Source organism: Podarcis pityusensis (assembly GCF_964106645.2).
Source record: "Podarcis pityusensis genome assembly, chromosome: 9".
NCBI lineage: Eukaryota > Metazoa > Chordata > Lepidosauria > Squamata > Lacertidae > Podarcis > Podarcis pityusensis.
The window spans coordinates 52000318-52026081 of NC_138034.1; the positions used below are offsets into that span (position 1 = coordinate 52000318).

Sequence of the window (25764 nt, forward strand, 5' to 3'; positions counted from 1 at the left end):
TGAAATTTGTCACAATAATCTTATCTACCCTGAATATTTGCATGGCTGTAATCCAGAAATCATCCAAATCAGCCTAGCTGTATTTAATTTTTACTTCACTGGTTTCAATGGGATTAAGCAGGTTTAACTATCCTCTACCAATCCACTACTGATAACCAATGGGCCCCCTGTAAAGACTTAGGTAAAAGTTACGATACCTTTCAAAATGACTCCAGTTTAACAGAAAAAAATATTTATATTGATAACTGGAAAGTAGTCTAAAACAAAAAAGATTGGAGCATGGGCGTAGCCAAGGGGGGGCAGCTGCCCCATGAATAAAAATCAATACAAATACATAGCTAAGTGAGGTCCCCCCCACCCCCGCCTGCAACGAAAGGCCTGCTCCCCTTAACAAAAATCCTGGCTACGCCCATGGATTGTAAAACATTGGGCCATACAAAATTAACAGAAGATACAGAAGTAAAATAGAAAGACTTGATGGACAAAAATAAAACTATCACCTTTCTACTCACCAACTACATTGGAATCACTTGATGGTAATGCAGGAACGACCTTGTTTTTAACAGTTTTGGGAAACATCCCAGGCTTTCTTGGTGCATCTTCTGGAGGATTATTCAAGTACTTAAATGCAAAAGTTAGAGAATGTAAGTTAACTGTTAATAGGCATTTTTCCACAGACGCCCCTCTATATACCTTTGGATCTTGCATGAAAGATATTAATTGGTTACTTTTGGCTGAAAGACGATCATGAAGAGATGCAGGGAAGTATCTCAGTCAGTAGAGCATGAGACTCTTAATCTCAAGGTCGTGGGTCTAAGCCCCACATTTGGGCAAAAGATTCTTGCATTGCAGGGGGTTGCCCTAGATGATCCCTGTGATCCCTTCCAACTCTACTATGATTCTATGTTGTGGGTTTAAGCTGAATTATATTTAAATACCCACTTTCTGACACAGATATGTACTGAATTAAAGAATAAATATGCAGGGCAATCTATGCAGGAAGTGCTTACTCCCATGAAAGTATGCATAGGACTTTAACCTAAGATACAAGTATATCTATGTACTGCTCTTTGTCAACTATTAGCATGGTGAAGTTTAGCATTTCAAAAGATTCAGGATGCAAACTTCCCAACACTAAATGTGTCCTATGGCCCACTAAATTTGGTGGGACTTAGCCTTGAGTATATATGCATAGGGTTGGACAGAAAGTTAATTTTAGCAATGAATTTTGCATGCTGGCCTTATAGTAAAATGAAGGGGACAGAATATGGTTGCCATTGGGAAGGAACCAGAAACTATGTAATGCAAGAAAACATAATCTGCCTGATAAAGTATAAATTAATTTTTTAATGAAATTTACATTCTTTGACACTAGGGCTCTCCCAGTTTGTTTCGGGCCCCACACATCAAGCAGGCCACACGCTGGATTTGATCTTTGGCGTAGGTATAGATGTGATCATGTCTCCTTCAATGAAGGTGCCATGGTCTGATCACTATGCTCTGAAAGCCAGGATTGACTTTCCACCCCCACCCTGCTTAGGTGGCGAGCCGATTTGGGCTCGCCCGCAGAGGCTGATGGACCCTGATAGATTCCGCCAAGCCTTGCGGGACCTTGCTCCCCCTGGCGACTCATTGACTGAGCTTGTTGAGGGCTGGAATACCCAGCTCCTGGCAGCCATTGATGAGATCGCACCTAAGCGCCCTCTGCGACCCCGCAGAAACCGGGCTCCCTGGTTTACCGAGGAGCTCCGGAAAATGAAGCGGGACCTCAGACGGCTAGAGCGAGTATGGCGGGGTGCCCGTGACGGAGCCTCAAGAACATCTTATAGGGCTTTTATGAAAACCTACGAGATGGCAGTGAAGGCTGCTAAGAAGTCATACTTTTAGGCCTCCATTGCATCCGCTAGCTCTCGCCCAGCACAATTATTTAGTATAATCAGGTCTTTAACGTCCCTTGAGGGACAGCCAAATTTAAATAACAATTTGACACACAGCTGTGAGGCATTTGCGAGCTTTTTTGCGGAGAAAGTCTTGTTGCTCCGCCATGACCTCCCGGCCAATTTGAATACAATAAAGGAACTGGAGGCCCCTCGACTGTCCTCGGGTCCAGTATTGGACCACTTCGACCGGATATCCCCAGCCGATGTGGACAGACTCCTCCGAGCTGGAAAGCCCACCACCTGTCCTCTCGACCCGTGCCCGTCTTGGCTGATTAGAGCATGTCCAGACGAGGTGCGGGCCCTCCTGGGGGATATCATCAATTTGTCCCTTGGCACGGGGACATTCCCAGGGGAACTGAAGGAGGCAGTGGTGCGCCCGCTCTTAAAGAAAACATCATTAGATCCTTTAGATCTATCCAATTACCGCCCGGTTTCGAATCTTCCGTTCCTGGGTAAGGTGATTGAGAGAGCGGTTGCTGAACAGCTTGGTGGGTTTCTGGATGAAACATCGGCTCTGGATCCATTCCAGTCCGGCTTCCGCGCTGGTCATGGGACCGAGACGGCTCTGGTTGCCCTAACAGATGATCTTCGTAGACAGCTGGATCGAGGCGGGTCGGGGCTGCTGATTCTTCTAGATCTGTCAGCAGCTTTCGACATGGTCGATCATGAACTTCTGGACCACCGCCTTGCCGACGTGGGGATCCAGGGCACAGTCCTTCAATGGCTGCGCTCGTTTCTCTCTGGTCGGGGACAGAGGGTGGCGCTTGGAGGGGAATTGTCATCGCGCCACTCCTTGGTGTGTGGAGTACCTCAGGGTGCGATACTCTCCCCGATGCTTTTCAACATCTTTATGCGCCCCCTCGCCCAGCTTGTTCGGAGTTTTGGGCTGGGTTGCCATCAGTATGCCGATGACACCCAACTCTATCTGTTGATGGATGGCCATCCTGACTCGGCCCCAGACACACTGACCAGATGTTTGGAAGCTGTGGCTGGATGGTTACGTGGGAGCCGGTTGAAGCTAAATCCTTCGAAGACAGAGGTCCTGTGGCTGGGACGGGGCGATATGGGATTGGGGGGACAACTCCCATCTCTTGCGGGGGCGCAATTAGTGCCAGCACCGTCCGTTAAGAGTTTGGGTGTAATCTTCGACACCTCCCTTTCCATGGAGGCGCAGATTGCAGCTATAACAAAGGCGGCATTTTTCCATCTCCGCCAAGCTAAGCAGTTGGCTCCTTACCTCTCTCGCCCTGACCTAGCCACTGTGATCCATGTGACGGTCACCTCCAGACTGGATTATTGTAACTCGCTCTACGTGGGGCTGCCCTTGAGACTGACCCAGAAACTCCAGCGGGTGCAGAATGCTGCAGCGAGACTCCTTACGGGGTCTTCGCTGCGAGACCACATTCATCCGGTGCTATACCAGCTGCACTGGCTCCCGGTGGAGTACAGGATCAGGTTTAAGGTGCTGGTTTTAACCTTTAAAGCCCTATGCGGCCTAGGACCCTCGTACCTACGGGACCGCCTCTCCTGGTATGCCCCACAGAGAAACTTACGGTCTTCGAATAAAAACATCTTGAAGGTCCCAGGCCACAGAGAAGTTAGGCTGGCCTCAACTAGAGCCAGGGCTTTTTCGGCTGTGGCTCCGATCTGGTGGAACACTCTGTCACAAGAGACCAGGGCCCTGCGGGACTTGACATCTTTCCGCAGGGCCTGCAAGACAGAGCTGTTCCACCAGGCCTTTGGCCAGGGCACAGCCTGACTCCCTCCTTCGGCAATCTTCGCGGAGCTCTGGCCCAATAGTTGCCAGTGGCTTGAATTAATTAATTTTATAACGAATGATTTTAGACTGTTGTTTATGCTGTACTTTTGTACTGTTTTATTGTTGTTAGCCGCCCTGAGCCCGGCTTCGGCTGGGGAGGGCGGGATATAAATAAAATTTATTATTATTATTATTATTATTATTTGCCAAGACATTTTAAGTCCACCACCAGGGTAAGAAACTTGCCATTTTTGTTAATTTCACAAATTAAAGATAAGACACATTAATATATATGTCTTTGTAAAGTTTTCAGAAATTATAGATGAGTTCAGAGAATTCTGTATTTCTAAATTCTCAGTGTAGAGAGCCTGTAACATATTCTCTTTTGTTAAATAGCTATAACCACACAAGGAGTTAAAAGTAAAATATAGGAATACAGAAGTTGAAACTGTATATAGACATGAAGCTAAATAGTAACACAGCAAACCATTATTTCAAGTTGTTCACAACTGACCTCAATTGCCTTTTCAGCCTGTTCCTTTGTTTCAAATTCAACAAATGCAAATCCCTTTGGGTCTCCGGTAGTCTTATAGCGAGGGATACTGATATAAACTACGTTGCCACATTTCCCAAATACCCTTTCAATCCAACTATGATTGACATTTTTCGGGAGCAATTCCTACAGCAAAAGCGAAAAGCAAATTATGGGTATATATATTCATGCTACTGAATGTAATAAAAGAATCATTACTTTAACTGTATGCATTAATGTCCGATTAACACAATTTGGGTGAACCATGAAAGAACTTTGGGAGGTAATTCATTCCAGTCCTGTTCAGAGTAGACACACTGAAGTTAATAAACATGACTATTTTCATAGACCCATTTTAGGTTGCTAAGGCTGTCTTTATTATTGTAAAGAGTAATAATAATAATAATTTTTATTTATACCCCGCCCTCCCCAGCCAAGGCCGAGCTCAGAGTGACTACTATTTATTTTTTATTATTTATTGTAAAGAGTAGTTAAGACTCTGACATTTGGAGAGCAGCACTCACAGGAAATATAGGCTCTCTTCACATGTCAGCTAACATTGCAGGTCCCCATCCTTATGATGCACAATTATTTAACTATTATTATATGTACAATAGGGTGAACTGAGAATTATCATTCTCAGTGAATTATCAAAAGTGAATTATCATTGCTCAAAGCTCCTTCTAGGAAATAAGGTTATGAAAATTATAAGTACCTGCATAAAAGTTTAAATTAAGCCTTAGAAACCCACATGCAACAACATGATAGGCAGCACACAGATTGGTTCCATCCAAAAGACCTTGTCCTATATACCAGGATTAAAGAACCATGTTCAAGGCTTTTAACACTATGCATTCTTCATAGTTGCAGATCAAAAGAAGTAATTTAACATAATGGATTTTGCATGGTTTCACATTACTATATGCTTAACATCAAAATGGAAAAAGACTACAGGTTGCATTCTTTTTGGGAGTAATTGATTCTACAGAATTTTTTTTAGTGGCTGTGTTTTTCATAAGCTATTTTGCTTCCATAATTTTTTTTAATTGGACACTAAATAAATGGATATCCACAAATCAAATTAGTTTCCAAGTAAACCATGTTGTAATTGAATGTTAACAAAAGAATAATTGTTTAATTAGCAGACTTGTATAAGACTTTTCCTTTGTAGGTGTAATACAGAAAAGTCTAAAAAAAAGGTTGCAGTGGTCAGGAAGAGGTGATTCTCAGCTGCATAGTGCTTTGAAGGTTAAAAGCAACTGACAGCCAGTGAAGTAGGGCAACCATGTTATATCTTACTGTTCTTCTTAGCTATCAGCTGGTATATTCTGAACAAACTGATAGTCTTCAAAAGCGGTCCCACGTACAACATAATGCAGTAATCCAATCTACATGTTGCTATGGTGCACATAACTGAACAAAGGTATCCTGGTCCAAAATAAGCTTGCAGCTTAGCCAAGACAAGCTAGGTCCAATTTTGACCTGGACACACCACACACTATGCACTAGAGCTGAATGACCGCAACAGAGAACTAGCTCTACTCATGGAGGCTTCTCATGCAATTTAAATTGTGCTGGAGAAGGTGAGCCAACACCTTGTTCTCGCCCTCACATGAGAAATGTAAAGGGGCGCACACATCTGCATAGAGCTTTAAACATTTATTTTTTTTAAATCCAGCAACCTGTTTCAGTGTAAGAGTTACCTCATTTGCATGGACTCTTATTCATTTGATAGGTGGAAATAGATTTTTATGCACCAAGACCTGTTCCTCCCCCCAACAAAATAAGTTGGGCAAACCATGTACATAAAAGCTGAATGCACCAACTGGCAGAAACAAGGAGCTTTGGATCAAAACTACAGAAGAGTCAAAACTACAAAAGTATCAAAAACCGTGACAAACAATTGACGATATTTCATTAGCCTCTGCTAAGGAGAAACTGCAGAGAAAAAGCTAAATGAAAAACGTGAAGTTCAATTTAGACAAGCAAGAGAGTTCATAATTATTTAGATATATCTTACCACATATACTGTACGACTATCCACATCTTTAGGCTGCTCACCCAGTGGCTGCCGTCTTCTGATTCTAATTCCTTCTAAATCCAACTATAAGACACAAACCAATTGGGAAAGTCAGTTCCTCCTAAATCCAACTATAAGAAACAAAGCAATTAGGGAACTCTTTCCCTCAATATTTGTTTGCACTCAGACTGACACAAAAACCAAAAGACAAGGTTTTATACTTACCTCTACCACAGATGAACTTTTAACTGCACGTGCTATCAATTTTCTGTCAGTGGTTAGCTTTTTCATTTTGTTAAAAGAAACCAGAAGTGATATGTCAACATCTAGAAATAAACACATTGCAATTAGAATCATAAGAACTGTAGATTTGGAAAGGACACCAAGGGTCATCTAGTCCAACCTTCTGCAATGCAGGAATAAGGTAGGACATCCTGCATCTGATATCCCACCCTCTACTGTGATATGTAACCCTCTCCATCCCCACACGACTTCCGCTGCTTCCCTTGTACTTGACATTTTCTACTATATGATACTTTTCAATGCTCGTTTCCACAAACTTACAGATAATGATAGTGGGAGTAGTCACCAAAATCCCTTTAAGAACCCACAGCAGAATATTTATTGCACACTGGTTCTCTGAAGCACTTCTATAGATGCACATAAAAACATTTGACAAAATTAAAGCAAAGTCAGCATAATAAATAGTGTAGACAATTTTGGTTCTCAGCAGCAAGAAGCATATAAACCAAAAAAGATTCTCTTCCCAGGTGTTACATGATAGCAAGGTGTTTTATTTCTAAATTAATTAACTCACAACCATCTCTTGATTTTTCTATTTGTTCTCGAAGAAATCTGTCCTTGTGAAGATTGACATCGCCAAACCAGAAGTCTACTTGCTTTGCTATATCTGAAAGCACCTGTTTAACTCTAGACCTTTTCTTTTTTTCACGTTCCTTTCTTTGTTCAGTGGTTTCTTTTTCCATGGCTTTACTTCTTACAGTTTCAGTTTCCATTTCTGTCACCCTTTCACCTGAAAATGAACATGAAATTATTATTATTTCTAGTCATGGGATTATACTGTGAACCTTTGAACCTTTATAACATTAAGCTCTGTAAAACAATGTTAAATGGGAAAGTTTTATAGAATTCTTACCCTGCTTTCCTCATACAACAAATGTGAAGTATGTGAATGCATTACTGTACTCTTTTTATTGAATCAGAAGCTTAGTAGAAACATTTTCTCCTCTACTTAGAAGGTGGTACTCTAAACACACTGGGAACTAGACAATAAACCAAAGCGGTTTTAAACTGTTCTTGTGTTATTATGTTATGTCTTAATGTTGCTGTAACCTGCCCTGGGACCTTACCATAAAGAGAAGAAAATAAATAAATGTTAACCATTTCTCATTCAATAATTCTTTAAAGCTTTATTTTTATTTTTAAAATTCCTTAATTTTGTTTACAAATGCAACCCTTGCACAGAAACATCAGTAGTATTGGTTGCTTCCATATTATGGCCCTTTTGCACCACTGAGGCACTGCTTTCTGAAATCAGCTTAAAGCAAAATTAATAGCAGTGGTCAAGATGGCACTTTATAATATAAAGATCCTTCTAATGGTTACTCAGGTCAGTTCCACTCAAAAAAGGTTCTCGGCAAGTTTTGTCATAAGAGAGAGAAAAAGAGAAATTAAAGACCTCCATCACAAGAGCCGACTTTAAAAAGTAATCTATAGTACAATCTGATATATGTCTATTCAGAAGAAAGATTCATTCATCATTTTAAGGCAATAGAGTATATGATTGCAGCTATAAGAGAGGCTATTCAAAGAGAAGTAACAGGCTGTTCATCAAGTAGAGGAGAAAAAAATTGCACTCTGCTTCTTATGTGCACAATGTCTTAACAAAAATACAACAGTATAATAGCTACTTCATGCAATAATCATTCTGACAAAAGCCCCTGCATCTTAAAATGTAGCAATATCTTGATGAGAGACCCTACAGACTACAACATGAGTACTTCTACATGGAAGAGGAGTGAAGCTCTTTTTCTGCTATGAGCTGACTATTCAAGATGATTAAGGTCAACATGTTTCCAATTATAGTTTCCAGTGATAAATGAGATCATGCTGTGTTTACTAGGGCAGAAATGCAACATAGGTACAACTCTCCCACTAAGATCTTTGGCTTACCAAAATGTCAGTACTGGATTTAACCACATAATGAACATAGGAAATTTATTCTAAAAACAGAAGGTACTGACCACCATACATAGGGCTAATTCAAACTTAATCACAGATGTGTAAGAACCACAATATAGGCAACATCTACATGTCATATTTCTTGGAAACTATAATACTGCAATACTGGAAACTGCTCTCTTGCAGTTATGAAAGCTTTAATAAACGATTATGACAAATTCATAGGTTAATCTATTCATGTCTGAAAGTAGGATGCAGCTTTTATGTTAGACAAAGTATTCTTTGATAATAAATTGCTGGATACAATAAGTCAGGATATGTGCATTGCTATCATGCCTTGTTTGTGAGTGTCTAAAGATATTTGGATGGTGATTTCTGGATAAAGAATGCTGACAACAAATCAGACCTTGGAATGATTCACCAAGGCAATTTCCTATTGTTGAGCAAGTAACTAAGGCAAAAGGCCACTGCACAATTAGTAGTCTAGCTTCAAAGAGAATCATTAAAGCAGCTATGCAAATAGATGTCAATTTTACAGTTTGTATTTTTTTTCTAACCTCTGCCCCAAGAACACTTAGGTTCAATTCAGATGCACCATCCAACCATGATTTATCATTTGGCCTTGCACATACCTTCAGTCCTCTTAGGAGCAGTTTCCCTCCTTCACTTACTGGTACTATTCACTAACCATCGTTTTCTGTGACATCCAAATGGGTGAAGACAGTTTTACTGCATTAGAAAAACACTTCCATCTTTCCAGGATCCTATCAATTTGCTCACCATATTTCATCCACATAAACATTGGTTAGCAATAATCCTTCTTGAAGTGAACCTGAGATCTTATGTTATGTGCTCTGAATTACATCCTTACTGTGGAACTTGGGAATGCTTCTAGGCCAGTCAATTATACTGATTCTGATACAAACTTTCCAGCTGATGACCTACTGTCATACTGTAACAGGCAAGTGTCGTTTCTTATGCACATTTCCCAACATGTCTCCTCCTCGAGATACACACCAGGTTGAAGAGAGTTCCTCATACCCCAAAATGATTAAATGTAGTGCTTATTCTGGTTTCAGTGGAATAATTCTAATCTTTGTTAGTAGCTTCCTCACCTAGATCTCACAGTTTATTTGTGTACCACATAAGCACAATTAGTCTTGCTCAGACATGTTCTCTCTCCCCACCCCCACCCATTTCAAAAGTACATTTTTTTTCAATACTCCACAAAACAGAAAAATACAAAAGCAGTTATCCAACCCCCACATCCACATTGCCACACGCCAGGTAGGGCACTGGTGGGCAGTTAAATCAACTTTGCTTTCAATTTTCCCTGCCTTCGGATTGCACTCCTAATGGGTAACAAGAAATGCTACAAACCCCACGCACATTTACTCAGGAGTTAAGCCGCACAGGACAGAGCAGAATTTATTTCTGAGCAAACATGCGGACGGCTGTGTTATACATGATTTTTTTTTCGGGGGGGGGGCTCTCCGGATATAGAAACGTTGAGACTGCTGTTTCCCAGTGAGCCAGATGATTTTAAAAGCATCTGATTTACGCTGGGCAGAGTCAGGTTCAGATTCCCACTCACTGGATAATCTTAAAAATCTTACTAGCCGAGAGTCTACCTCACAGGGTTGTTTGTGAGGACAAAACAGTGGCTGTACCATATACCGGTACACCCGAGCTCCTTGGAGAAAAAGCAGAATATAGTTAACAGCTCTTTAATCAGTACTGTATTAGCATATTGTATATCATTAACTCTGCGCTTCACAAGGCGAGAGAAGGGCGACGAGGCGACCAGCAAAGCACCCGAGTGACGCGCCCGCCTCGCGTCTCCTCAGCTTTAAGAACGACCGCGAGACACATTCCCGCCGCCCCGCCCGTGACGCAGCACTCGCTGAAAGTTATTCCTCAGAGCGGCACAGCCAAGGCAAGCGCATGCGCGGACGTCACTGCAACGACCCGAGTCCTTTTAAGACGAGGAAGAACGGTTCACGCGACTCCAGTTTTAACCCGCCTCTTTAGCGCTCAACCCGCTTCGGGACTGACCTGATACCCCGAGACAGGGTGAAAGATGCGGGCCAACGTCACGGACACGAGGAACAAACACCGCTTCTAAGGCCTGGAAGAGCGGCGCTCCTCTACCTTCCACGCCCCCCCCCTTCCTCTGTCACGCTGTACTGTTAAATTCTCGCGCGATGCGCGGCAGACCTCGGCCTTCTCCGGCCCTATTGGGTACCAGGAGCTCGCTTCTGCGCAGGCGCGCGCGCGATACTTGCGCATAGAGATAAGTGTAGACTGACACCAAGCCTCCCAAGAAATACAAAATTAAAAAAGGAGGTCCTTTACGTTTCCCTTTGGGAGCAAAAGTAGTACTGTTCTGTCCATAGGCATCTCCATAGTAACTACCCTATACAATTCCAATACAAATTACAGCGCAAAACCTTTCATGGAGACCATTTGGTTTTACGTTCAGAATGCTGCAGACCGAATGCTGTTTTTGTCTCGCCGCATAATCCTACACAAATTCATATTAGGTCGACGCCGCTCAATACCTTCCTAGCAGTGGAAGTGCTCAGAGGTACTCATCCCGACAGCCACAATCCTATGCACGTTTTACTCAGAAGCAAGCTCCTCTCAGTTCAGCGGGGCTCCTCCCACAGTTTAAAACCTCACTTTGCTGCGTGGATCTATCACCTATTTCTCTTCCCTTCTGGGGGTGGGGCAAAGCGACGTTTCCTATGGCGCCCGCTCTATCCGCGCCGACTCTATGATGCACGCTTCGCCATTGGCTGACGGCGTTGGAGACGCTCCTCGGCGTTAGGCTCTCTCGGCTGACCCTCGCGTCGCGCAGAGAGGGCGTCATCGCCGTCAGCTGGCGGAGCGGGAAACTTCAGAAATTGGGAGAAACTGCGTCGGGTGTGGGCGGGAGAGAGAGAGAGAGCGCCAGGCCGAAGCGCGCGACTGCGGTCAGGGCTCGCGAGTGAGTCGCTCTCTTTTCTGAAGGCAGCCGGGCTCGGAAGCCGAGTCTTCGGTTCGTTCGTTCAACTTTTGTCGAGGGTGGCCGGCCGGGGACAGCGACTTCGGGGGGCGGGCGGGATTTATTTATTTATTGAATTTATATACAGTACCACCCTATACCCGGAGGTTTCGGGGCGGTTCACAGAACAAAATCAAAATATAAAACCACGAAATATATAATCAAAATAAAAACAACAACAATCCAATAACCCCCCTCCCCAAGAAAAGCCACCTTTTAAAAGAACATAGGATGTCAAGATTACTTGTCCTAACCTACCTCACAGGATTGTTGTGAGGAGAGAGAGAGAGAAAGGAAGCGCGTAGGGGGAGAGAATGACTTCTGCTTCCTTGAATTCACTGGAGAAAAGCTGGGATGTAGATATAATAATAAAATAATAAACGAAATGGCAGATGTGGCACAGTGCTGTCACTTGCTCACTAGGATGGGGTGGGATGAGGCAGAGTGGCGGCAAGGCCAGAGAAAAGCACTGCAATAGTGCTACTCTTTCCTTGCACTGCCCCATCTCTTTCCCTTATTAAATATATTTTTCAACTGCTTGAGCGTTTTTAAAAGTTTCAAAACAAAAATGAGTATTGGAGAAGGATGGCCAGAAGGTTGGCTGGGATCTAAAGTACTGGTAGATATCTGGGCGATTTGAAGTAGATTGGTAAGATTTTCTAATGCTAATTGTTCGGCAGTAGCAACAGCAAAATGATCCTCCCCAATTATACTAAGGAAATGACAAAAGTACTGCAAACTCCATCCAGTTTGTCAGAACAAATCTGTGTGTTTAGAGTTCCAGAATTCTAAGTGTATGTATTTTGCACCTGTCTCTCGCTGATGGATCTGATTGATCTCAGGGTCCTTTATTTTCTATTAGTACATCCTGCCATCTGTTGATCCCTGTTTTAGAGGAGATAAGTGTGTGATACATTGATTTCAGCAGGGTTCAGGACTTGGCTGCGCTCTCTCACTTCCCTTGTTCCCAAAAGAAACCTTTTGCCTGCTGCTGATAGTCCTGTAAACATTAATGGTATCAGTACTAAATGACTTTTTTATAAATGATATTTCTCATTAGAAGTGATTATTCCCATTTTAGATTTGTGGTCAATGAACTCAACTAGTTAGCAGATTAATCAAGATATCATTTTACAGATTTAATGTTTTTTAAGAGAAACATACTGTATTGAAATGTGAGACACCTTGTGGTAGTTGTATGAAATTGAGGCTAATTTAAAGAAAACACTTTGCTTTAGATTACTGTAGAATCTTTAAAATCAGCAAAGCTCAACATTAATTTTTAAACTAAGGGTCTGCTGTTGATACAGCTGATTAATGTCTCTTATGCTTAACTACTAAGGTATAAGTTCTTTACAAACTAAACTGGAACTAAGCTCCATTGAAAAATAGACATATATAGGATTACACTGAGAAGACATAAATGAGATTGTACTTTAAATTGCTTTTTTAACTTCAAGGAATTTGGATTGCAGTTAAGGGGTTATGGAATGAGTTATAGGAAATATTTATTTAAAAGGGAATGCATGTGTGTCTGTGGTTTCTGGACATTAAGTTCAATTGCTTTAAACAGGATATTATTTCTTTCAGATGGTATGAAATTTGGAAGTGCAAGCTAGCTGTGATGGCTTCTCAGGAATTTACTGTGAGTTTCTGATATTTCAACAATATATTATATATAACAATATTCCACATACATCAGGATGACATGGCATTTTATAAACAATAAAACATCTTTGTCACTCCATTCAGCCCCAGAAAAGCCCTCTAAGATGGCTCACAATCATCAATTAAAAGTATAATACGGTGAAATATAATAAAATTAATTTTGAAATGTCACTGAAATGTTTGTTTATATATCAAAACAGGTTTTATACACACACCAAAAGACTAAAAAATCTAAAGTGTGGCAAGACGGAATTTTGAAGTCCCTTCTAGGGGGCAATAAGGTAAAATATTGATTAATAAAGTATTATACTGATACCATCTGTGGGTGTTATTGTTTTGTTGCTCAATGAAATACCATTCTATTTTTCTTTCTGCTGTAATACAGGCAACTTTATGTGATGACAAAGGACAGGTTTTGGATAGCATATTTGTGAAGTTCCAGGTACATGCTTTTAATTTTCCTTAATTTTTTTTACTTGATTAGCAATTCTGGAAGACAGGTTGCTTGTTTAGTTGATCCAATCTCTGCTGGCTTATCTTGGTCACATTTGTTAAGGCCCATGAAAGGGAAAGAAGAAAGCCAGCAGGGTTTAAAGTGCCTGCTGTTGCTGTCCAAAGTGCCAGGAAAAAACACAGCATTTTTTTGCCGTTATCTTCCTGGTGCTTTGCACAGCAGCAACAGGCACTGATATTCTTTCACCCCCTTCCTCCTCAGGGATAGGTGTGGGTGGGGATGAAGCTTTCTTTTTCTCCATTGTTGAGGATGAAGGAGGAAATGAAAACTTCAAACCTTCAATTTGGTATATATACACATTGCATATATAACGAAATGGTGGAAGTTGTATTAATGCATTATGTGTTGCATTCAGTATATACTCACTACTACATATTTATCTCTTTAGGTAAAGCCGGGAGATGATTTAGAAAGTGAGAAATACTTAATCACAGTTGAAGCTGAGAAAACTTCTGAAACTGGTTTTAGTGATCAGCCAAAGAACACAGAAGTACCAGTGTTAATAAGAAATCATTTGAAGTCTTCTGCCTCTTCATCTCTGCGTCTGCCAGTTGGCCTAAAACGAAAACATACTGTATGTCATTCTTTCTCCCTCTCCTTTTTACACTCACACAATGTAGAAGGAAGCCTTTTGAATAAGTGAGAGAGATAGAGATCTATAGCTAGTTAGAAATTTGGGGGGGGGGGGGGAGTAAAAAAACCCAACTCTGATTTTTTACAATTTGAACTGCATATGACAGTTTCATTGATGATCATTTTTATCTCTAGCCTCTTAAGTACAAAGTGTGTTACAATATAAGGTGTCCAAAGTCACTTACTATATTGCTCATTGGATAACACCAGTAATTATAATGCATAATCAGGCAAGTGAAACACAGTAAATGGAAGCAAATTGTGCAAGGGGATCCATCAGCTATAAAGTAGGAAGTGCTTTGTGGACACTGAGTAATCGAGTGGGGTGCCCATGCCCAGGCTGAAATTTACTCTTGGGGGAATGTGCCTCTTGGGTTGTAAAATCCATATAATACATGGAACTGCACATCATTGTTTCATGGGCTCAGGTGGGGGCCCTCTTTACTATTAAGGAGATTGTAAAAGTTATTTTATCCTACTTAGATGTACTCAGCTTTTGTTACATAAAAAACACGTGCTTTTCAGTCTTTTTAGTTTAGCGATTCAGTAAAATATTGCATAATAAATACAGAAATATAGTACATATTTCTACTTCTTATTTCTAAAACTTCAATTGCTAAACTTCTCACAAACTGAAAATATTCTCTTCTTAGGGTTTCCAAGGGCCACGGCAGGTGGAAAAGAAAATGACAACAATGGAAGTATCTGCAGCAGTAGCATCACCTTCATCCAAGGATCCTCATTCATCCTTCCCTTCTCAGTTCTATGCCAGTTCCCCTTTATTTTCTGTCCCTTGCAAGACTAAGTTACACTCAGAATTGAATCAGAGCGCTTTCAAAGTGAATGGCTCAGATGCTGATTCTGTCATTCCATCCGCTTTTACTCACAAAGTGGTACAAAGTAGAATCCTTAGTACTGATGGTGAAGCTGCTGAATATTTGAAGCCAGGATTTCAACTGGATAATGGAATGGGCAAATCAATCTACCATGCAAGTAACAGTGTGGCAGTTTTGCAGAATGCCAGGAGTAAAGCACAAATCTTAGCAATTCTGAGCGGGGGACAAAAACATTCTAAAGTTTCAGAGGATGAAACTGATATATCATTGGGAAATCAATCACCAGCATTGATGAAATCAGAATTCCATCAGGAAGGCTCACTTTTATCTGAATCATCAAGAAGCACAGAGTTTTTCTGCAAAGAAAAGATGGCATCTCTTTTGAGCTCTGCAAACAACACAACCAAAGAAACCATTAAATACATAGCACCACTGCATTTCTCAGAAAAAAATGTAAAAACAAAAAGCCGATGGGATGTATATTTGCCATTGTCTTTAGCCGAAAAGTCTCCTGACAAAGTTGAGGGAGAATACAATGATAAGAATGCTAGCGATCTTCAGGACTTGAAGGAAGATGGCACTGATAATAGGAGCCAATGCACTGAGGACCATAAAAAAATTCCAGAAGTGCCTGTTTCCTTGAAAATCAATATGTCTCCTGTCAGTAATAGTTCTGTCAAACACCAACCACATAGTATTGTACCAGCTGAATCAATCGTGTGGAAAGAGAATTGCACAGTTTTATCATCTGTTGGTAGTATAAATTACTCAGATTGTAATGCTGATAAACTCTCCACATCCAATAAATGCACAGAGATTGATAATTTGGATCAGCCACAAAATGAATCTCATCCAGTAATATGTTCTGAACATTTCTCAAATAATTCTGCAGATGGAGAGTTTGGTGACACAGAAAAGCAGTTTATAGAGGTTAACTTCAATCTGTTGGATACACTAGAGTTTAGTGACACAGAGGATGGAAAACTTCATACCAGCCACACATTTTCACAAGGTTCAGCATGCTTTAAAGAGGAAACTGAAGCACCATTTGAGACTGGTGTTCAAGTGAACAGTAACATAAAAGCTTGTAGCAGTCAAGGGGAAGATAATGTGCAGCCCACATTTCTGCAAGATGGAGGTGTGAATTGTGTCTCAGAATGCCAGTCACTGCAAGTTTGTGATGAAATCTCTGAGGAACCTAACAAGAAGGAGGAAAATAGTGCAACTCTTCCATTTCATAAAAAGCTGCCACATTCAGAGGCTATAATTGTTGATGAAAGGGTAGAGACAAATGCAATAAATATCCAAAATATATGTAATCACAGAGATCTTGGTACAGACTTGTTAATGGTGAATTATATGGACTGTGATGCGAATGATAGTGAATATCCTAATCCAACAACTTGTCTTGCAAAAGGGAATGTTCCTGCTATTTTACATGGTTGCCTCATGGACAAAAGTAATGAAGAAGGTATTGAGGTTGAAGCAGGTAATTCCCAACCTAGTTCCTTAGGTATTTGTCATAACAACATGAAACAGAGCAACCATTTGCTAGTTCTCACTGAAAAATACAATATTTCTCATGGTTCCCCTCAGTATATTTCAGACAAAAATGATGCTGCTTCAGAAAAAAATCTGGATTTGAGGCAACTCCCTCATCCCTTAACTTGTGAGACTTCAGATGAATCACAAATGGATCAAAATGAAAATGCAGTTAATAACTTGGATTTTTTTAACAAGTTCAGTAAATATGAAGGAAAGGATTCTATTTGTGTTGAATCTTCACTTGACTCTTCAAGCCTTCCCCAGCTGGTAAATGGTTTCAGCCTGTTAAAATCACTTACAGAACATAGCACAGCCTTAGAAAGCCTGCAAATGATAGAGGAAAGTACTTCTTTGCTACCGAGGGAGAGACTAAGAAAAAAACAAAAGCCAACAGGACCTGAAGGTTATTAGCTTCTATTATTATTTTTTTAGAATTTTGTTTTGAAATATTGATTGCACTTTTCTACTGGTTTTCCTAGTTCATTTTTCTAGTATGGAAATGTATGGAGAGCTAATTCATTGTCAAAAGCAGTTTTGTTCTGCATGTGAAACAGTCTCCTTGATTATCCTGAAATAAAAGAGATAATACCTTACTTTAGAATAGGGATGGGGAATCTGTAGCCCTCCGGATGTTGTTGGACTTCCAACTCCCATCATCCCTCCACTGAGCATTCCTAAGGAAATGTATTGTCCATGGTGAGATCATGTTTTGTTTTGCTCCAAACAAACCACACTATACCCAAGGTTTGTTATTGGCTTTCCAATAGGAGTTTGGGTGAAGCAAACCACAATCCACTTTGGACATAATGGTAAGCTAGGGATCATGGTTTGGTTTTTTTCATGTGCTTGTGGGGAGGAGCAAAACAACCAAGTCCAGCAACTTCATGGTAAACAGATATGGTTTACGGTAACATCAAAACAAGACCAGTGGATTTCTTTGCAGCATGTTTGTCACTGATGTGGCTAATAATGCTAAAGTAAAATATGTGTAGTTAGCACCTAACATTCCTATAAGCAATAGCATTGACTTTGAAAACATCACTCAACTTGAATGCAAGATAGATCTTCAATATTTTTTATCACTGAACTAGCTTCATGACTGAGCCTTATTGTGCTTTTCTTTCTTTTGTAGCTATGCAACAGTTTCCTGAAGTTCCCTTTTCTGAAGATGTGCAGATAACATCTTGCCTGCATTCTGCTTATCCTAAAATGGTAACCTTTTTGGACTTTGTAATTCATCACTAATAGCTTTTATGTAAATATCTCATTACACAAGCTGAAGGCCCATCTACTTGTATGTATTTTCCACCTCACTGTCGTCTTCTGTGTTCCTATCAGCCACCCCCTCTGAACGCCTGAAAACTGGCTGCAGAGAGTAAGAGGCCCTCTACAGCAAGTTTTGTGAGATGGAATAAAAATTGCCAACACTACTGCACACACATTACTGCATAAAAATAAAAATAATAGTAATCATCACCATAAATTGTGGGTATTGGAAAAAACGTATTTCATTTGATAAGTTCACTGCATCATCGTGTTAAAGAAAATTTTGAAATGAGATGGTTTGTGGGAGAGGATTGCAGTAGGTAAAGGACAAGATAGAACATTTGCTCTACTCCAGTATGGAAATTCATTTTTCCTACACAAATGTAAAATAGATTTGTGGGGCTTTTGCTCAGATATAGTTGTTTTAAGAAACTGTAAATTGTATTGCCTTTCAGCCTTCTGAAGGCAATGAGCTGGTTGTATTATATCACCGCATTACAAAATGAGACTAAGTACAGAATGGTGCATGCTTCTCTTGACCCATTTCTGATCATTTCCAGGATACTTCCTCAAACACTGATGCAGAGAAGCCCACAGCAGCTACAGTAAACATGCTACATGACCAGGTTCCTTTTGAAGTGGCTGACAGTCAAACGAAGGTATAGCTTGCAAAGAGATGACTTGGAAAACCTCCCACAGCCAACACCTCCAAAACTTTCACTGCCTCCATGCACCTCAGGACCTTCTCAGACTACTTTTGAAACTGGAATTTTTAAACAGCAGTTTGTAATATGACCTGGAGGGCCAGGTGTTCAGCAATAAGAAGTAAAAAGTTCCACAGTCTGCATTAAAGTTGCCATCTTATCTCTTATTTTATCATTGAAGGTTAATTTTCAGTGGTATAATGAATAAGTATTCTTAGGATGGCCTCCTAACCTCTGATGTTGATGGCTGAGGTTTGCTTAGAATAGTTGTTAGGCTTCTCTCATCCAGCAGAGATGAGTAGAAAGCCTTGGGGTGGGGCTGGAATATGGATCTGTTGAGTGGCCCAAAACTCAGGCTTGTTGGCTCCGGGCTGGTGTACCAAAAATGTGTGAAAATCCAACTCCCACCTTCTACCCTGGCAGGCCCAAGCAACAAATGTGTGGTGCTAAATTGTAGTTCTTTGTTCTCCTATGATTTCCTTTTATTAATCTATCTCTTAAATATATGTAGCTAGTTGAATTTCAAGGGTACCAAGTGAGAGGATCTGCAGCTAGTGAGATAATGATGAGAGTACCCTCTTCACATCTTAGATGGGATCCACAGGCTGATATGACAGAATTTGAACTTGCTACAAAGGATGGCTGTTTTTTCTCAGCCCAAGAACTAGGCAGCCCTGTGCTGCCTGGCTTTATTCAGGTAAACTGTAGAATGCTTTTTATAGAAAGCTTTATTTAATCAATGAACATATGGCAAAAATGTGAAATAATTTATTAAGTGATCATAAACATGTTTTAAAAGACTACATGAAAGTTGCAAATAAGGACCTCAGTTGGCCCATTCCTGACACAAATCTGTCAATGACTTCTCTGAAAACGTGTTCCTATACTTAATTCCCTTGGTCCTTCTGGTGCGTTAAACATCTTCCTTAATATGTACGTGGTGCCACCTTTTAATCCCTCTTCAAAATTCACTGTTTCTGCAAACCCTGGTTTAGTCTGAATTTTCATGGGGTAGTCAAAAACAATTATGTGTAGCTGTACCTGCTCACATCTGTCATTTCCTAGGCTTCTTTCTCTCTTCATTTTGTTATTTTTCCCTGTGCTGATTTCAGATTTTCTCCTGTTTTGGGGAGTAAGGACCCTGCTTTCTTTTCTTTTCTTTTTTCTTTCTTTTGCTTGAAACTCTGTAAAGCATTGTTTGAAATTTCTGTTGCATGACCAGAAGCCTGTTCATGTGATGTTTGGGTATCATTCATTATCATTGTTTTGTTTTTGTTTTTTTGTAATTAAAAGTAATGTGAAAGATCTAAGTTCATTCAACTGGGTGTGCTTGATTTTTTAGCTTTACAATTGTTTCTCTGCCGTCTTCACAGCCTCCAGACTGCCACTTTCCCCCAAATTCAAGCAGTGAAAAAGCAGTGATAGAAGCAGATGAAAACAATTTCCTGGTGACAAGGGTATCTCCAGATTTACCTATGGACAATGCAAAAAGCTTTTTCCGTAAGAATGTTTTGTTTGTTATTGTTGTAAATAATGGTTGTGCCAGCAGACATAGCAAGGGGGGAAAGTATGCATCCTTGTGCAAAAGTTGGCTTGCAAGTGTTGAATACCAGAGTGATAGATTTCAGATTCTTATAGTCTTGCAATGAGATAATATGTACATTCTGAGCATTCTCAGCCTGCTTTGATTACATGTACATATTGTAAGCTTATAGACAATGGGATTTGTTTTTCTGACTTAAAATTGTTATTGGAACAAACGACTTGGGCTCTGCCTCCCCACCCCCCATGAGTGGAAGAGATCCTTCTGCTCATGGAAGGACATCTTTTGTGAGTTCCATTCTTCTTCTATGAACAGATGCTTCTTTCATTCATTGAGTTTAAGATTAGGATCCAACCAGTGTTTCCTCCCATACCTCAATTATTTTCTCCAGTACGAAACAGTTAACAAGTGAGAATCTAAAACATAGTGTTCTTGTGTATCCCCAGCTCATAACAAGAGTGCTCCTGTTTAGGATCTCAGCCACCCTAGGAAAGGAGTCCTTTATGAGTTGGTGAAAGGCGGAAGGAGACCCCTTCCCCCCATCCTATCCTTCTGAAACCTTCCTCTGTTGTTGTTGTATATCACTGAATGGCACTGGCTGAGGTCTGACTATCAGCACTGAGCTGTCCCAGGTAGAATACAGTCGTACCTTGGAAGCCGAACGCCTTGGCTCCCAAACAAATCGGCTCCGGAATGATCGAAACCTGGAAGTGACTGTTTTGAACTATTTTCAAAAGCTGAACGTCCAGCACAGCTTCTGATTGGCCGCAGGACATTCCTGCAGCCAATCAGAAGCTGCGCTTTGGTTTTTGAACGGTTCCAGGAGTCAAATGGATTCCTGGAACGCATTCTGTTCAGAAACCAAGGTACCACTGTAATCAAGATACACATTACTATCCACATCAAGAACCTTTTCTCAGTTAACTGGCTATGCTAGGTTTGTCTTAATCTTTTGAGTAAGAAATGCAAATACAGCCAAAATCTTTGCTGTAGAAAAGTCAAGATTTAAGGAAATCGGAGTAGAGCGCCCAGGAAACTTGGAGGGAAGACATTGCTTTGAATATTGACACTTCATAAAACTTTCTGCTTCATAGAGATGGAAGAGTCCAGCTGCCCAGAAGATGATGATACGTCTATACTCTTACTACCCCTTAGAGCACGAACTCCAGTTGTGACTGTACCTGTAGATGGAGAAGTTCCTGACTTAGTTTATTCCAGTGGAAAGACATGTGAGCGAGGCCGGCAGTCCTTTGGTTTCTCGGGAATAAGCATGTATGGCAAGTCAAAAATATTAGGGCCTGAGGACAGGATGTGTGAAACCTTTGTGCATGAAAAGTGTAGAGAAGAAAGACATGGGGTGATCACACAGTCTGCATTCCCTAATGTATCAGAACAAAAGAGACAAAGCAAGTGGCAGAAGTACCAAAACACAACTCATAGTGACTTGAGAACTCAAAACAGCAGCGAAGTGGTCATGACTGATGACATCCGAGCTGAGAGTGGCTTTGGAATGCTACTGCATGACATAGGAGAGGGTTGGAGTCATGCCATCAATGAAAGCCCTCCAGACTTTGGGCATCCGCAGATGCTGAAAAGCGTGCTTTGTAAACAGCAGCGAAACTTTAGCAGCCAAGATTCTGTTTCAGAAGGACAGAAACTTTCTCTGCACTTAAATCAGAATTTTTCCACTGAGGAAGGACTAAAGGTGCTAGGTCAGCTGAATTGCCACAGTTCAACCAGACACACCAAGGTATATAACTGTTCACAAAAGTCTTAGGAATAGATTTTGCCAAAGCAGCTTCCAAAAATAGTTGTGAATATTTGATAGTTTAGTCATATGTTCATCTATAAAGTGGTTTGTTTGTTTTTTACATATTCAAGTAGCATTTATGGCTCAATTTGAAATATTATATAAAGGAAATCAACCCTGATCTTGCATTTTTTTGTCTACATCAAAAAATATTTCACTATAGAACATCAGGTTCCTGACAATGCTTCTCTGACAAAGTCCTTGACCACCCACAGAAGTGGCCCAGTGGAGGTGGGAGTTATATGTCCTTGTACTGCATTATGGTCCTTAGGGTTGCTGCTTTTCTTGATTGCAGAAATGTAAAAGGGGCTTGCAAGCATCCTCTTCCTCTTGTTCCTGCTCAGTGTTTTGACTCAGCAGTGCAGCAAAGAACTGGACTGTCTCCCCTTGTATATGCTTTGTCATGTAGTGCTGCAACCAGAGCAATCTGACAAAAGTCCCCTTTGCTATTCACAAGATATCCTGCAGGTGATGTATTTGAAGAGAGCTGAAAACCTGTTGCCATAGCAGTAGTTTTCCCACAGCTATGGTGACAAGTCTTTGCTCACCCAATCACTAACTGTGGCTCTGAGAAATGGAGAAGTAAATAGGCAGAAAGAATGCAAACATGAGTATAAATATCCCCATGATTGCAGTTTGTGGGATGTTTAATGTCAGTGTGGAATAAGAGGGTGGTCAGTGCTCTAATTCTAATATGATATGCCTGAATATATGTTACCCATGTATTAAATCAGATGGAAAGGAAATATGATTTTTACATGCATACCTTTTATTTATATTTCAGAACACCTGTGAATTGTTCTTTCCCAGTGTAGAAATGGTGAACTTTACCAATGTTCCTAAGAGACAGATGTATATCCCAGCTGAGTTTCAGTCTCCTGCACATTATAAGCAGGTTTTTACTTCTGCTTTGATGGGTATGACTAACACCTTTAATTTCCACATTGCAGTACATTCACTGATGGTTGTTCTTAGAGGGCAACATAATCTGAGATAAAATATTGAGTGAGCATCCTCATAACAGTTTTTTCAAAAGTTGCCACATGGATTTGGCCTTCAAAAACACATTATCAGCCACCTCTGTGTTTGCTTGTGCAGTCTAAATTGCACCATCTCAGAAAATCTCACCTGTACCATTCTGTGCATTGTTTTTATTTTGGGTTAAAAGCAATCAAAAGCTCCCTGTATTTTAATGGAGAAGCAATGCTGGAGAAGAGGATGTTTAACTGCTTTGTTCCATACCACTTTCCCAGTCTAAATTGCTTCTTGCAAGCTGCATTTCTCTCTCTCTCTTCCCACCCCCACCAACCAAAATTAACAAACTTTTAGGGGACCAATTTAGAATGGGCAGAAGGATTAAATTTCCCATAATTGCTGTTCACCCCAACATTTAAGTGCAAATTTGTTTTTAAGTGCAAATAAGACCATCAGGAGTTCTAACTATGGTTCCTCAGCATAATATGTAGTTTTCCTTGGGAAAAACAAATGGTATACCAAAAGATACATGACTGAAGCAAGGAGCCCATAATATACAGTATGTTACATATGAAGTACGAATGAAAAAATTATAAAAGCCACAAACCCATGGATAAGCAGAATGCAGGACTTTGGCGTTATTTAGATGCTTCATTGCCAGTGCTCTGGGAGTAGTTGAACTGCAGTTGCTGAGCTTGGAAAACCTTCAAAACATTTGCTATTGTTTAAAAGTATTGAACCTAAAATTGTGGAAAACATATTTGATTCTTCCTCTAAGTCAGCAATCACTATACGGTCAAATAATTCCAGGGTGTTTCAGCCACTGCCTGAAGACAATTCGCAAGTTGTTATTTCTGGGGAGCCACTTTGTGGTAACTATTTATTTACTTACTTCATTTATGAATTGCTTCCTATGCAACATTCTGAAGTGATTTATCCATAAAAACATCAACAACAAAAAACCCATTTAAAAACAAGATCAAGTGCAAAACAGGTATAAACTGGGGGCAAAACTCTCCAATTAAAAGGCTTATTGTAAAGGGAATGTCTTCAGCAGGCACCTGTTTCTCATGTAATGGGAGTTCCAAATGGTTGGTGCTGCCACACTAAGGCCCAATTCCTACAGAGTATAGAATTGGCTTCCTGGTTGGGTACATAAAGGGTGAGATGGTCTTTTAGGTACACTGGTCCCAAAGTGTGTATGACTTTCTACCAGTCCCTTGAACTCAGCCCATTGACTAACTGGAAGCTAGTACAATTCTTCCAGGTGTGGTGTAATATGATGGTGATATTCTGCCCCAGTTAGCAGCCAAGCCACTGCATTTTGCACTAGCTGCAGCTTCTTGAGCCAATCCCACAGGTAATTCCACATGGCACATTTCAGTAATCCAAACTGGTGGTTACCAAAGCCTAGATTTTAAAAGTGATTCCATTACCTTTAAAGAGTCGCAATGAGAAACTGGTTAGATTTCTGGAGGAGCTCAAATTAACAATATTTGACACACAAAGGAGTTGTATTTACAGTTAATAGGTTCTCCCCACTACACTGAACTTTTTTTTAAAAAAATACTTTTTATTGTTTCTATTTTGTGTAAAGAACATTTAAACATATTGCTATTTGAGCTGTCGCAAAAACTACACCGAGCTCTGGAAAAAGTGGATATATCCTTCTATACCTCAGTGAAAAGAGGGCAAGGACAAGAGAATTCAGCCCCACTCTGCAACCACAAGATGGCGAGTAAACTTGTTACGGTTAAAAAAGAAGGTCAAAATAAGGTAAGTTTCTTGAGTAATCTCAAGTGTACTCTACAGAAATATTACAATACATGCTGAAGGTCATTTCATACATAAGTCCATAGATTTATATATTTTTGTAAAACTGAATGGTTAGAATATCCAAATTGCTGCATATAGAATTGTGTTTAATGAATGAGCTTACATTTTTATCATCTACATCAATATTATTAAAAATGATTAATTACTATGACAGTGGGGGGGGGTTGGAAATCATAATAATGAGATGCTGTAGTGCCCCACTCCTATGCTAATTTATTTGGATTGCGGTCCCCCTGATTTCAATGCAACATGTTTCAGAATAAATGGGTTCAGGGCACAACTAGATGTAATAATGGGTTGCATTCCTGGTTTTGTTTATTTCGCTGCTAAGCATATGCTATGTTAGTTTTCAATGCAGTGGTGCCTCGCAAGACGCAATTAATCCGTTCCACGAGTCTCTTCGTCTTGTGGTTTTTTCGCCTTGCGAAGCACGGCTATTAGTGGCTTAGCGGCTTAGCGGCTATTAACGGCTTAGCGGCTATTAACGGCTTAGCGGCTTTAAGAAAAAGGAAATAAACTCGCAAGAACTCGCAAGACGTTTCGTCTTGCGAAGCAAGCAAGCCCATAGGGAAATTCGTCTTGCGGAACGACTCAAAAAACGGAAAACTCTTTCGCGAGTTTTTCGTCTTGCGAGGCATTCGTCTTGCGGGGCACCACTGTAGTGTGATTGGTTTTTTTTCAGGGTGTTGTCCAAAAAGTGGGGGGCTATTTCTGGATCTGTTAATCTTGGGAGTGTTCTCAGTCATTGATCAATGCAGCTAGAACTTAACGGGATATGACTTTTCAAGAGTACTATCCACCCAATGTCAAGCTCTTTTAAGGCTCATTTATGTCAAGGGGAGTTGGGAATGGGTTTCAAGATGTGAGAACTGTAAAGTGCCTAACTTTGGCTGAATCGTGGATAAGGGATAAAACTGCAGAAAGTTACACTTGAC

General features: G+C 40.5%; 2 protein-coding genes across 11 annotated transcripts in view; one reads left to right on the forward strand and one right to left on the reverse strand.

Moving 5' to 3' along the window:
• Positions 1-11146, reverse strand: part of LARP7 (La ribonucleoprotein 7, transcriptional regulator) — a 28209-nt gene extending 17063 nt beyond the window's left edge. Inside the window, exons 1-6 of one of the 8 annotated variants that reach the window (XM_081020312.1) lie at positions 11015-11146; positions 7069-7284; positions 6477-6577; positions 6252-6335; positions 4214-4378; positions 513-621 (exon numbers count right to left, since the gene is read on the reverse strand). In XM_081020312.1, the coding sequence (XP_080876438.1) occupies positions 513-621; positions 4214-4378; positions 6252-6335; positions 6477-6577; positions 7069-7267 (658 nt within the window). In that variant the 5' untranslated portion in view covers positions 7268-7284; positions 11015-11146. Of the gene's footprint in view, positions 1-512; positions 622-4213; positions 4379-6251; positions 6336-6476; positions 6902-7068; positions 7285-9085; positions 9940-10084; positions 10107-10268; positions 10292-10508; positions 10696-11014 lie in introns of those variants that run through there. The other 7 variants (XM_081020311.1, XM_081020316.1, XM_081020314.1 and 4 more) reach the window with 7 other exon arrangements.
• A 132-nt stretch (positions 11147-11278) lies between these two features.
• The window catches only part of ZGRF1 (zinc finger GRF-type containing 1), a 30098-nt gene continuing 15612 nt past the window's right edge, over positions 11279-25764 (forward strand). Inside the window, exons 1-13 of one of the 3 annotated variants that reach the window (XM_081020259.1) lie at positions 11279-11493; positions 13090-13144; positions 13368-13448; positions 13553-13609; positions 14070-14255; positions 14968-17098; positions 17828-17907; positions 18522-18620; positions 19177-19362; positions 20039-20165; positions 21303-21958; positions 22803-22935; positions 24591-24769. In XM_081020259.1, the coding sequence (XP_080876385.1) occupies positions 13124-13144; positions 13368-13448; positions 13553-13609; positions 14070-14255; positions 14968-17098; positions 17828-17907; positions 18522-18620; positions 19177-19362; positions 20039-20165; positions 21303-21958; positions 22803-22935; positions 24591-24769 (3936 nt within the window). In that variant the 5' untranslated portion in view covers positions 11279-11493; positions 13090-13123. The remainder of the gene's footprint in view (positions 11494-13089; positions 13145-13367; positions 13449-13552; positions 13610-14069; positions 14256-14967; positions 17099-17827; positions 17908-18521; positions 18621-19176; positions 19363-20038; positions 20166-21302; positions 21959-22802; positions 22936-24590; positions 24770-25764) is intronic. The other 2 variants (XM_081020258.1, XM_081020260.1) reach the window with 2 other exon arrangements.